General features: G+C 36.4%; 2 protein-coding genes across 2 annotated transcripts in view; one reads left to right on the top strand and one right to left on the bottom strand.

Moving 5' to 3' along the window:
• LOC136836521 (paired box protein Pax-1-like) overlaps window positions 1-14,730 on the top strand; it is a 211,587-nt gene that overhangs the window by 39,846 nt on the left and 157,011 nt on the right. The window lies entirely within an intron of this gene.
• LOC136836636 (uncharacterized) lies at window positions 6,671-7,765 on the bottom strand. The gene has a single exon (XM_067101103.1). It carries the CDS (start codon window positions 7,763-7,765, stop codon window positions 6,671-6,673), a length of 1,095 nt encoding a protein of 364 aa, XP_066957204.1.

A 14,730-nucleotide genomic window follows, 5' to 3' on the forward strand; every position in this document is an offset into this window, starting at 1 on the left:
CCTCAATATTTTTTATTTTATTCAAGGTTAAATGTAGCCATAATCGTGCTTCTGGTAGCGATATAGGATAGCCACCACCGGGCCGTGGTTAAAGTTTCATGCGCTGCGGCTCATAGAGCATTATACCGAGACCACCAAAAGATGGATCTGTTTTCGGTGGCCTTGATTAGACGCTGTAGCTGCTGTACAGCAAACTCGATTGCGTCGAAGTTTCTTGAGCGCATTTTTTACGTTAGTGTGTTTTAAGTTGACGGCTCATTAAGTGAATCTAACGAACAATGTTTTGATCCAACCGTCCCACGACTGTTTTGAGTTCCGATATGATCCCTGGGCCGACATTTTCCGTTATATCTCAAAATTAAGATTTCTTAAGGTCAGAATAGCTTCTGTTCTTGCATCTGGTTGCTAGGTTGCTCTAAATTAGATCAAAATGCCACAGTTGCTGTTCACGAACACTTAAATATGAGAAACAACGAGATCTCTTCGCCTCTTGACCTCGTTTGATACTGAACACAACTTGAGGCGTTACACAGCATATCACAAAGAATAAGAAAGACTTCATTGTTCCTTGAAAGACTTAATATTTTCAGTCTTGGAGCTGAGAATTTAAAGGCTTTAAACAATAGCTTGTGCTGAATGTCCGTTGGCTATAGGGAGTCTGTGCAACTCAAACAACACTGGGGTAATCCAGTCGCGAGGTGCAACATCGTATGTTATGTTAGTCTCATCTCTAAGAATTAATAGGCCTATATTTTGCGCTTTCTAAGTTGCGTCTCAGCCAGATCGTGAGTGACAGTCCATTTATTTATGACATAAGTAATCACATTTTTATATAGAACACTCATCAAGAGATTGTTTTAAAAACAAAAGTAATATTTTTAAGGTGGGAAGCAACCCATACTCTTTCATTTGACCACTATTTTAGTCCAACAGTTCACCAAAGTCTCTTGTCCTATGTGTCAGCAATCAGAACTTATTTTAATACCTTCCTCACCAAGGTATTCTAACTCTCAACATAATTCAATTTAATTTTCATTTAGTTTTAAGAACGACAATGAAAATGACAATGTAATGGACCTCTCACCCAGGTGGGTGCCTCTGAGAGGGCCTCTTACCCTGTGGGAGGGAACCCATGGCTTCCCAGAGGAATATATATATATATATATATATATATATATATATATATATATATATATATATATATATATATATATATATATATATATATATATATATATATATATATGGTATATATTCAAGAATTACGTGACACTTTTTGGGTAATTTTTGGTCCCCCTTGTCACACCTCATCACACATTTCCAGACGTCCCCTAGAAAATTATGCAACATCAGCACATCCCCGCCCCGTATTAATAAATTTTCCTTTTTAAATGCAATGATATATTAAAGTCTAACCTGATACCTGGAAATTATTACCTTTAGGTTTTTCTTAATACTTTTATGTTATGGCATTAAAGAATCACAGATAAACTTGAAATTAAAATGTTCTCTTATGCCTTGTTTAGAAGAGGATTCATTTAATTTGTGATATTTTTCTAAGTCATATTTATGCATAAAGTAGGAAATGTTGGAGCTCAGAAAAGGGAAGAGATTGTGACATTATTCTATGTCATGTAATGCATATAGTAGAAATGCTGAAGTACAAACAAGGGGTTCAATTTGTGATATTTTTCAAACATGTAATTATGCAAAGAGAAATTCAATGTTACTAAAATATAATGAAAAGTATAATGCAGAATCTTCACTATGTCTCTTTTTTCCTTCTATGTCTGTCTCTTTGCAAAAGAAAAAAGGAAAAACCTGAAAATGTTATGTAACTTATGGCTGCAACCCCCCCCCACTGTCACGTTCATAACACTTCACCATATCCCCACAAGGTGTTACATAATTTTTGAACGGCCCCTGCATGTATATATATATATATATATATATATATATATATATATATATATATATATATATATATATATATATATATATATATATATATATACCATAACATATAAATATATGTTTAACTTGATCTTAGCTATATGTCCAGGTACTAAACTTATTTCAGTCTCTGTTTTTATATGTATTTGTATTGTCTAACATTATTAGGGACAAATATATTTTTAAGAATCGGGAGGCCCCTGATCTTAGGGAAGCTGAATACCCCTCCCCCAGGGTTATGTCCAGGGCACCCAACTCTATTTTCAAATGGCTCTGTTCTTATCCTTCCAGGAAAGGTAGAGCTGGTCCTTGGGATTATTCCAACAGAATTAGAAGGAAGACATCAAATTAGATCTAGACAACCGACCATTTGCCCTCTGCCAGAGAATCTATTAGGAAGCCCTTCCTGAAGGAACTGGTTCCTTCTTTCTGCAAAGCAGGTCTTCTAGATTATTCCAACAGAATTACCATCTCCCCTAGGGTTAACACTTTGCCAGAGATCTATAAGAGGCACCATCAACATAGCATACTTGGAGAGAATCTTCTTTCAGCAATGGCTTACCAGAAGGACGACCTGGAAGGATCTCCGACTGCAGAGATCCTTCCAGGAAAGGAGTTCAGAGCTGGTCTTCTAGATTATTCCAACAGAATTACCAGAAGGAAAACATCTGCAAAATAGATCTAGATATCCGACCATTTGCCCGCTTTGACAGAGATCTTCTATTAGAAGAGTCTTCATCAAGGGACATAGCATACTTGAAGGGACTGAGTTCCTTCTTTCTGCAGAGCCGGTCTTCTAAATTATTCCAACAGAATTACCAGAAGAAAAACATCTGCTAAAATAGATCTAGATATCCGACTATTTGCCCGCTTTGACAGAGATCTTCTATTAGAAGAGTCTTCATCAAGGGACATAGCATACTTGAAAGAACTGAGTTCCTTCTTTCTGCAGAGCCGGTATTCTAGATTATTCCAACAGAATTACCAGAAGGAAGACATCAGCAAGAATAGATCTAGATATCCGACTATTTGCCCGCTTCGACAGAGATCTTCTATTAAAAGTCTTCATCAAGGGACATAGCATACTTGAAGGAACTGAGTTCCTTCTTTCTGCAGAGCCGGTGTTCTAGAGTATTCGAACAGAATTACCAGAAGGAAGATATCTGCTAGAATAGATCTAGATATCCGACTATTTGCCCACTTTGACAGAGATCTTCTATAAGAAGTCTTCATCAAGGGACATACTTGAAGGAACTGAGTTCCTTCTTTCTGCAAAGCTGGTGTTATAGATTATTCCAACAGAATTACCAGAAGGAAGGCATCTGCAAGAATAGATCTAGATATCCGACTATTTGCCCGCTTTGACAGAGATCTTCTATTAGAAGAGTCTTCATCAAGGGACATAGCATACTTGAAGGGACTGAGTTCCTTCTTTCTGCAGAGCCAGTGTTCTAGAATTATTCCAACAGAATTACCAGAAGGAAGACATCTGCTAGAATAGATCTAGATATCCGACGATTTGCCCACTTTGACAGAGATCTTCTATTAGAAGAGTCTTCATCAAGGGACATAGCATACTTGAAGGAACTGAGTTCCTTCTTTCTGCAAAGCTGGTCTTCTAGATTATTCCAACAGAATTACCAGAAGGAAGACATCTGCAAGAATAGATCTAGATATCCGACTATTTGCCCGCTTTGACAGAGATCTTCTATTAGAAGAGTCTTCATCAAGGGACATAGCATACTTGAAGGAAATGAGTTCCTTCTTTCTGCAGAGCCGGTCTTCTAGATTATTCCAACAGAATTACCAGAAGGAAGACATCTGCAAGAATAGATCTAGATATCCGACTATTTGCCCGCTTTGACAGAGATCTTCTATTAGAAGTCTTCATCAAGGGACATAGCATACTTGAAGGAACTGAGTTCCTTCTTTCTGCAGAGCCAGTGTTCTAGATTATTCCAACAGAATTGTCTTCTAGTGTCCCTCTGGTATACCTCTGGCATCCCTCTAGAGGCCTTCTGGTGTCCTTCTGGAGGCCTTCTGGTGTCCCTCTGGAGGCCTTCTGGTGTACTTTTTCTGGGCTTCTGGTATCCCTCTCACCCTGAGAGCTCATTCACCTACCCGCTGGACAGTCATTGACTCTCCCCGGGAAAGGCCGCCTGCCAAGATGGGGGAATCTTGCCAGCCGTTGACTCTCGCTGGGAGAGTTTGTCTGTCCGCCGAACAAGCGTTGGCTCTCGCTGGCTAAGGGTCCCTCTGCCTGGCCAGGTGGTTGAGAAGATCCCTGGCCATTGGCTCTCATCCTGAGAGCTGGTCCTCCTACCTCCGAAATGTTGGCTCTCACTCTGAGAGGTGGTCCTCCTGCCACCTAAAAACTGTTGGCTCTCATCCTGAGAGCCGATCCTCCTGCCTCCGAATAACTGTTGCCTCTCATCCTGAGAGCTGGTCCTCCTGCCTCCGAACAGTCGTTGACTGTAAATTGTGGGAGTTCTTCCACTTGATGAAGTGTTGGGAAGATCCCAGGCCATTGGTCTGGATTATTTTAACAGAATTACCAGAAGGAAGACATCTGCAAGAATAGATCTAGATATCCGACTATTTGCCCGCTTTGACAGAGATCTTCTATTAGAAGAGTCTTCATCAAGGGACATAGCATACTTGAAGGAACTGAGTTCCTTCTTTCTGCAGAGCCAGTCTTCTAGATTATTCCAACAGAATTACCAGAAGGAAGACATCTGCAAGAATAGATCTAGATATCCGACTATTTGCCTGCTTTGACAGAGATCTTCTATTAGAAGAGTCTTCATCAAGGGACATAGCATACTTGAAGGAACTGAGTTCCTTCTTTCTGCAGAGCCGGTCTTCTAGATTATTCCAACAGAATTACCAGAAGGAAGACATCTGCAAGAATAGATCTAGATATCCGACTATTTGCCCGCTTTGACAGAGATCTTCTATTAGAAGAGTCTTCATCAAGGGACATAGCATACTTGAAAGAACTGAGTTCCTTCTTTCTGCAGAGCCAGTCTTCTAGATTATTCCAACAGAATTACCAGAAGGAAGACATCTGCAAGAATAGATCTAGATATCCGACTATTTGCCCACTTTGACAGAGATCTTCTATTAGAAGAGTCTTCATCAAGGGACATAGCATACTTGAAAGAACTGAGTTCCTTCTTTCTGCAGAGCCGGTCTTCTAGATTATTCCAACAGAATTACCAGAAGGAAGACATCTGCAAGAATAGATCTAGATATCTGACTATTTGCCCGCTTTGACAGAGATCTTCTATTAGAAGAGTCTTCATCAAGGGACATAGCATACTTGAAGGAACTGAGTTCCTTCTTTCTGCAGAGCCAGTGTCCTAGATTATTCCAACAGAATTACCAGAAGGAAGACATCTGCAAGAATAGATCTAGATATCCGACTATTTGCCCGCTTTGACAGAGATCTTCTATTAGAAGATTCTTCATCAAGGGACAGAGCATACTTGAAGGAACTGAGTTCCTTCTTTCTGCAGAGCCGGTCTTCTAGATTATTCCAACAGAATTACCAGAAGGAAGACATCTGCAAGAATAGATCTAGATATCCGACTATTTGCCCGCTTTGACAGAGATCTTCTATTAGAAGAGTCTTCATCAAGGGACATAGCATACTTGAAGGAACTGAGTTCCTTCTTTCTGCAGAGCCGGTCTTCTAGATTATTCCAACAGAATTGTCTTATAGTGCCCCTCTGGTATCCCTCTGGAAGCCCTCTGGTGTCCTTCTGGAGGCCTTCTGGTGTCCCTCTAGAGGCCTTCTGGTGTCCCTTTTCTGGGCTTCTGCTATCCCTCTTACCCTGAGAGCTCATTTGCCTACCCGCCGGACAGCCATTGACTCTCCCCAGGAAAGTTCTTCCGCCTGCCGAGATGGGGGAATCTCGCCAGACGTTGACTCTCGCTGGTAGAGTTTGTCTGTCCGCCAAACAAGCGTTGGCTCTCGCTGGGTAAGAGTCCCTCGGCCTTGCCAGGTAGTTGGGAAGATCCCTGGCCATTGGCTCTCACTCTGAGAACTGGTCCTCCTGCCTCCAAAATAACTCTGAGAGCTGGTCCTCCTCCTCCGATGTTGGCTCTCATTTTGAGAGCTGGTCCTCCTACCTCCAAAATGTTGGCTCTCACTCTGAGAGCTGGTCCTCCTGCCTCCGAATAACTGTTGGCTCTCATTTTGAGAGCTGGTCCTCCAACCTCCAAAATGCTGGCTCTCACTCTGAGAGCTGATCCTCCTTCCTCCAAATAACTGTTGGCTCTCACACACTGAGAGCTGGTCCTCCTGCCTCCGAAAAACTGTTGGCTCTCATCCTGAGAGCTGGTCCTCCTGCTTCCTGGTTAGTAAGATCGCAGTCCAGTCCTCCCTCTGAATTGCCATTGACTCTAGCCAGTGAGAGTTCCTCCGCCTGACGAGTTGGGGGAAACTCGCCAACCGTTGACTCCCACTGGGAGAGTTCGTCCGCCTGCTCGGGCTGGGGAAAGCACTGCTGTCAACTCTAGCCTGTGAGAGTTCTTCCGCCTGACGAGTTGGGGGAAACTCGCCAACCATTGACTTCCACTGGGAGAGTTCGGTTGCCAGGGGGCGGGTGGGGAAAGCACGGCCTTTGATCATCCTTTACAAATTTGTCCTTCACCCTACACTTGTTGAGAGCCTCTTGTCCCATTTGATGGGCACTTGTCCCAAGATTTGCTCCTAAATTTCGTCAGAATCTTTCGTGTTTCTCATTAGCTGTAATTTCTCCTTCAGGAACAACTGATGCCTATCTGAAACTTCGAACATCTTACCGAGGCAGTCTTCCAAGTCCTCGCAGTGATTTGCATAGTCTTTGAGAAACCATTCCTCAAAATAGGCCACATCTTTCTTGTAATCCTTATTCTCGTGTTCTAGTTTTTGAACCTGAAGTGCCATTGACTCCATCTCGTTCCTTATCACGTCACGGGCTGTGAACGCTTCATCCATCTGTGTCCTTAGGGTCTCTGTCTCCTTTAAAATTGACCTTTTCTCTTTCTCTTTCTTCCTTTCGATGTCGACCATTTCTTTCTTGAGCTCTTTCACTTGTTCTTCCAAGACCTTATTATGTTCTTCGAAAATTGTACAGAGTCCCTTTTTACGATCCAGGTCCTCCAAGGCTACCTTTAAATCCGAGTTCTCCTTCCTGACAGTATGAACAGTTTTTTCCCATTCTTGGAAGTCGAGCTCACGCAGTCGTCTATCCTGTTCCGTCTCCAGAAGCCTCTTCCTCAAATATTTAATTTGATCAGCTTGTCTATCTATGATCCTTTGCAGTTTAGCGGCATCAGTACCTCCGTGTAATTCAGAAAGCCCCTGTTCTCTCTGCACAGTTCTTCTTTCATTTAGTCTCGCAACCTCCTCTGTTAATATTTTAACTTTATCTTCCAGTTCTCTTTCTCGACTTTCGCGTTCCAGGAGAGCTACGGCCAGCTTTTCAGTCTGTATCATCATATTGTCTACCTGTCTGCCCTTTTCTTTACATTCCTCTTGAAAATCTTCTATACCTCCTTCCATTTCAGTCGTTTGCCTCTCCACATTCTTCTTGATTCCCTCAGCATCTTGCAGTTTTTCAGCCATTTTCTTATTTTCGTTCCCAAGAGATCTGACGTCTTCCTTCAGAGTTTGGATAGTTTTTTCCATCTCTGCTTTTTCCTTCAGAAGCTGATCAATGCTGTCTTTCTTTTGAGTGTGTTCTTCTTTCGTATTCAGGTGGTCCAGCCGTTCCTTCTGCAGGCTCTCGTTCTCTCTAGCCAGTCTGTCAATCTTCTCACGCATTGCGAAAATTCCCTCGTAAACATATTTCCTCCTGGGATCACAAAGTAGCAGCGATGGCCTTGGGAATTCGGTGGGGGCGCTGGGATCATTGATGAACTGCCCCAGAATTTCCAAGAAATCGTTTTGATCTTCTTTGTCATCTGCTTTCTCTTCCTTCTCCTCCTCCTCCCCCTCCTCGGAGTCTTCCTTTTCTTCTACTGTTTCTTCCCCTCGAAGTCTTCCTCTTCTATTTTCTCCTTTTCCTCGAAGTCTACATCTTCTTCTACTGTCTCCTCCTCTTCGGAGCCTTCATCATCTTCTTCTGTCTCTTCCTCTTCGGGGTCGTCGTCATCTTCGGTGGTGTCCTCCTCCTCGTAATCTTCTTCATTATCATCTTCCATTGTTGACATTGGTGACGAAGAACATTCTTCTTCGAATGCCAAAATTTCCTTTCGATGTCCTTCCTTGAGATCCAAGAGATCGCCGTCGTCCATCTGATGAGAATTCAACCAAGTAGTTGATCTCCCCTTCAAGTAAGAGAAGATCATCCAACCAAGCAATAAAACAATAATCGCTGCTCCGAAGAACAGCGCCATATTATTAAAGAGTTTTCCGTGGGAGACGTTTCCGCTCCCGCGGCCAGTCAGTACAATTGTAGGCGTTGGTTCCAACCGACGCTGAGCCTTCAATACATTCATACGATGAATGTGCAACTCAGCGCTGGTCAACAAGTCCAAAACTTTCAAAAGGCACAATAGTGAAATGCAAGCTTCAATCATCTTCGTAATTGTATCAAATATAGGAGCGGGAGTTATGCTTAGATTCTGAAACTGCCACTGAGCTTCACTTGGGATCCAAGTCTCCACGGCGCCAGTTCGAGACTTCGTGGTCCTCGGTTCTTGGAAATGAAGAAGGAAGTCTCCAGAGACGGGGGGGAAGAAATCCTTCAAAGTCCCTCCTTTTTTTCATGTCTGTCTCCTTCGTTGAGTTCTTCGTCATATGCTGTCACTTCTCTATTATATTTTTCCACTAAACAAGTGCATTTTGGAGCATCTGGGCGAAATAATTAACGATTTCCAAACAAAATTTCTAACGAATCTTTCCCCAGCGGAGTCAGGCTCTCCAGAGCATCTGAAGCGGAGGAAGACGAAGGTGTTATCTTGGGCTCTGGGGCCTCTCTGGATTCGGCTCCAGAGGCTTCGAAGTGATCCGCAATTATTCCCTCCGCCTTACTGGTATGAGTTCACAAGTCTTCAAAAAAAAAAAAATTGGTGATATTTCTTTATAAGAAATATTTATTTATAAGATCATTTCAAAAATTACAAACCAAAATTCAAGATGTTTAGTTCCAGTAAAGAAGAAATTGAGTCCCTTCATGCTAGAGGGACAAACTATTCAGTTTATGACGTCTACTAAAGACCTAAGACTTATAATTCAGAGTGATTCAGATATACTGAAGACACGAATAGTACATGGGGTCAGTTTGACGTAAAATTCACTAGTTTACTAAGATTTATTCTTTATTTATTTTTTATTATTAGCAGTCCTATGCAATATTAGGTATCACTGATAAAAAAACAGAGCATGTAATTTATACAACTATCTATATATCTATTTATCTATCTATCTATCTATCTATATATATATATATATATATATATATATATATATATATATATATATATATATATATATATATATATATATATATATATATATATATATATATATATATATATATATATATATATATACACACACACACTCAACACGTTGGCTGATGGACAATTAAATTGCTCTTCTTGTACATATTTATTTCCCGACGTTTCGTAATTCTCATATTTTAATTACATCTTCAAGGGCTCTTCCACAGAGTAAAAGATGTAATTATAATATGAGAATTACGAAACGTCGGGAAATAAATATGTACAAGAAGAGCAAGTCTTAATTGTCCATCAGCATACGTGTTGCATATAACGGCTATGCCACTCACACGAATTATGTATATTATATATATATATATATATATATATATATATATATATATATATATATATATATATATATATATATATATATATGTGTGTAAATGTGTGTGTGTGTGTGTGTGTGTGTGTGTGTGTGTGTGTGTGTGTGTATGTATATTCATGTATCTGTTTTAAAAGACGTCCATTAGAGTCTTAATCTATTAATGGCAAATACGCTGACATGACCCTGGTATTCTACAGCAATCATTGACAGCAAGTTCTTGAGTCAACCAAAGTCATGACGATGACCGCAATGAAACATTATGCGAGAATCACGAATAAATATCCAGGGAACGAAAGCAAAAGCGAATAATCACACAAACAAATGAGAGAAAGGAGAATTATCCGATAAAAGCCGAGTGCAATCGGAAAACGAAAGTTGAAATCGCGAGATGAAGTTAACTCGATCAAATCCGGGCGCGTTCGATTTACACCTCTCTTCTCTCTCTCTCTCTCTCTCTCTCTCTCTCTCTCTCTCTCTCTCTCTCTCTCTCTGTACAAACAAAAGAAAAAGGAAGAATTATGCGATAAAAACCGGACGCTTTCGGAGATAAAACTTTGTATCAGGCGATGATATAAACTCGATCAAAGTCGGGCGCGTTCTATTCACAACTCTCTCTCTCTCTCTCTCTCTCTCTCTCTCTCTCTCTCTCTCTCTCTCTCTCTCTCTGTACAAACAAAAGAAAAAAATAAGAATTGTGCAATAAAACCCGAGTGCTTTCGGAAAGGAAAGTTTAAATCAAGCGATGAAGAAAAACTCGATAAAATCGGACGGCGCATTCTATTAACATCTCTCTCTCTCTCTCTCTCTCTCTCTCTCTCTCTCTCTCTCTCTCTCTCTCTCTCTCTCTCTCTACCCTTTATCTCCCTTCTAGAAGCGGCTTTTAACAAGCCAGGTGAGCGGTATCGCGACAGGTATAAAGCCGAGACCTAATTGACAACGACTCCCGGATGCGAGATTGTCCCCAATGAAACGCGCCCGAGACTTTGCCCCGATACGAGAAGTTACGATGATCGGTTCCTTTTGATGTTTGTGAATGCAAAGGTGTTCTTTTAGTGCGTGTGATGGAGGACTGTGCGCAATTTTGTTTGTTTTTTTATGATGGTTTATATAGGATTTTATGTACGCGACCTTAATTCTAAAGAAAGGGAAATTATCTTAGAGGCTGTTGTTATAATAATAATAATAATAATAATAATAATAATAATAATAATAATAATAATAATAATAATAATAATAATAATAATAATAAATGTCTTCTTAGCTTTCTTTTAATGATTTACTGTATTTAATTTATACAATCTTGATTTTGAAGAATGGAATATTTTCTTAGAGACTGAGAATATGTAAATACGTGATAGTATTAGGTAGAAGGTCAAACTGTTAATAATAATAATAATAATAATAATAATAATAATAATAATAATAATAATAATAATAATAATATAGTATCAGGTAAAAGGTCAAGACTGTAAATAATAATAATAATAATAATAATAATAATAATAATAATAATAATAATAATAATAATAATAATAATAATAATAATAAACAATTATTTTAAGTTACGAGAAATTACTTCAAAGTATTATCTTAAGCATTCGTAAAGATTTGCTGGGGGTTCAAGGTCACAGATAGTAATATTTATAACAGTAATTAATGATTATGTTAATAATAACAGTAACATTAAATATATTATATTGTGTGGGTCAGTTAGTAGCTCCTTGGCCTTTCATTGGGAGCCCAGGTTCGATCCGCATGTAAGTTAGAAATTTGGTAATAATTATTATAATTGCTTTATAGTCAAAAGACATAAACAGAGCAATACATGACAAAGCAATAAAAATAATTATGAAGATAATTAAAGATAATTAGAAGAAGAATTGCTATTAATATCAACAAATGATAAAGGAGATGTGACTGTCTTTATCCAAACTCATCAAAACACCAATATTCATTAAAAGCAAGAATCAAGCCGCCATTTTAACCCCCCCCAACCTTCCCTCCCCCCTTCCCACCCCCATACCCCAACCCCTACCCCGATGCCCCCACCACGAATGATACATGGGGCATAATACCATCCATCAGGCGAGTGATACCTCCTTCCCTGCCACCATTTGATCAGGTCACGCCTCATAGGATGCAACCCGCGCCTCCCCATCCTGATGTTACTGAGCTTTTGCCCTCTGATGCCCCCAGACGGGGGCATTAGGGCATCATAGTAACGTGCCCTGTAATGACCAACCTTCTGGGTATGTGTGATTGATGGTCAGGTTTCTCTTGATCTCTTGTAGTTTGGTTTTATGGTTATTGCACGAATTCATCATTGAGTAGGAAGGAGAGAGGAATATGTATGTATTTGTATGTATACATGTATACATACATATATATATATATATATATATATATATATATATATATATATATATATATATATATATATATATATATATATATATATATATATATATATATATATATATATATATATATATATATATATATTGTGTAACATAGAAGTGCTTGGAGATAAGTAGGAAATATTGAAATGCTTATCATGCTAACAATAATTTCAGTGTAAAAAAAATATTATACAGAGATCATTTTTAAGAAGATAACAACTCTAAAAAATTGACTTACATATTAGATGATAAATTTATTATTATTATTATTATTATTATTATTATTATTATTATTATTATTATTATTATTATTATTATTATTATTATTATTATTATTATTATTATTATTATTATTATTATTATTATTATTATTATTATTATTATTATTATTATTATTATTTAATCGTTTTTTAAACCATCAGGTAACGAATGGAGGGCTAAGAAATAATTTTTGGGAAAAACATGTAAAAACTGAGTTATCGCAGGTTTGGTCAATCTGACGTTAAAGGATAAATTAGAAAATGCTAATTACAGGTGACAAAATCTATGATAATTTACTTGAGTTCCTGACCTTATGGGATAAAAGAATAGAGAGATACATTTCATATAATGCAGAATACATTATCATGATGAGAAAATATGGTAACAGTTACGTTAATTAATAATAATAATAATAATAATAATAATAATAATAATAATAATAATAATAATAATAATAATAATAATAATAATAATAATAATAATTGGCCAGTATTGACTATATTGATGTGCAGGATAAAATATTAGAAGACATTGAGAAAACTCAATCAATATTGACAATAATAATCTTGATGTGCAATAATAATAATAAATATTAATAATAAAACTGAAGAATTGAGCAAAAACTCAGTATAAAATCATACTGAATTTTAGTTACATTAAAAATCCAAGATGCATTAGATTAGAGAATATTAATAATAATAATAATAATAATAATAAATAATAATAATAATAATAATAATAATAATAATAATAATAATAATAATAATAATAATAATAAATAATAATAATAATAATAATAATAACTGGCTGTGATACAGACATTAGCCAAAAACGAATGCTGGGGATGGAATTAGCTAACAATACTGAATTTTAGTTACATTAAAAAACTGTGAAGATGTATTAGATTAGAGACAATAATAATAATAATAATAATAATAATAATAATAATAATAATAATAATATTAATAATAATAATAATAATAATAATAATAATAATAAAATAATAATAATAATAATAATAATAAAACTGACTGTGATACAGACACGAGCAAAAAACGAATGCTTGGGATGGAATTAGCTAATAATACTGAATTTTAGTTACATTAAAAAAATTGTGAAGATGTATTAGATTAGAGACAATAATAATAATAATAATAATAATAATAATAATAATAATAATAATAATAATAAAACTGACTATGATACAAACATAAAAAACTGATGCTTGGGATGGAATTAGCTAATAATACTGAATTTTAAAAAAAAATTGAAGATGCATTAGATTGGAATTAATAATAATAATAATAATAATAACTAATTAATATTAATAATAATAAAAAAATTGTAAGATGGCTTTAGATTAGCCAAAAACGAAAGCTGGGGATGGAATTAGCTAACAATAAATTTTAGTTACATTAAAAAAACTGTGAAGATGTATTAGATTAGATAATAATAATAATAATAATAATAATAATAATAATAATAATAATAATAATAATAATGACTGTGGTGCAGACACCAACAGAAAATCATTGGAATTAGCCAACGATATCAAAAACTAATCACAATAAAAAAATATGGAGATACGCAAATAATGAGAACAGACAGAATTAACTGACTAAGTTCATTCTTCATTAACTTGACCTGAGCGAAAAAATTCAGTCATCCGTCATATCTGAGACCTGCTGTTGGAAATTTTGGTCCCGCCCTCAAATTTCGCCGACGAATTGGACCTGGGTCCTTTTCGCTCAAGTCAAGTTAATAAAAAATGAATTTAGTCAGTTCATTCTGGCTGTTATCATTATTTTTGTGCATCTTCACAATTCTTTTTATTTTTATTAGTATTCAATGTCGTTATCTAATTCTATCTCTCGCAATCATTTATTGCTGCTGTGTATATCACGGTCAGTATTATTATTATTATTATTATTATTATTATTATTATTATTATTATTATTATTATTATTATTATTATTAGTGTAGCTGTTATCATTTTTTCTCGCCATGACAATGTAGCCTACTTTGTTTTATATAGAAAATACATATCTATTCTTTTATATCAGAAGGTCAGGAACTTAAGTAAATTATTATTATTATTATTATTATTATTATTATTATTATTATTATTATTATTATTATTATTATTATTATTATTATTATTATCTCTAGTGCATCTTCACAATTTTCTAATGTAAATAAAATTCAATATCGTTAGCTAATTCCATCCCTAGCATTCATTGTATGCTGTTATCTATATCAAAGCCACTATTATTATTATTATTATTATTATTATTA

The sequence above is a fragment of the Macrobrachium rosenbergii genome, chromosome 56 (genome assembly GCF_040412425.1).
Source record: "Macrobrachium rosenbergii isolate ZJJX-2024 chromosome 56, ASM4041242v1, whole genome shotgun sequence".
Taxonomy (NCBI): Eukaryota; Metazoa; Arthropoda; class Malacostraca; order Decapoda; family Palaemonidae; genus Macrobrachium; species Macrobrachium rosenbergii.

Bases quoted from the DNA above. Each gene is read 5' to 3' on its own strand.
- LOC136836636 (XM_067101103.1), bottom strand. From the start codon at position 7,765: ATGCGTGAGAAGATTGACAGACTGGCTAGAGAGAACGAGAGCCTGCAG.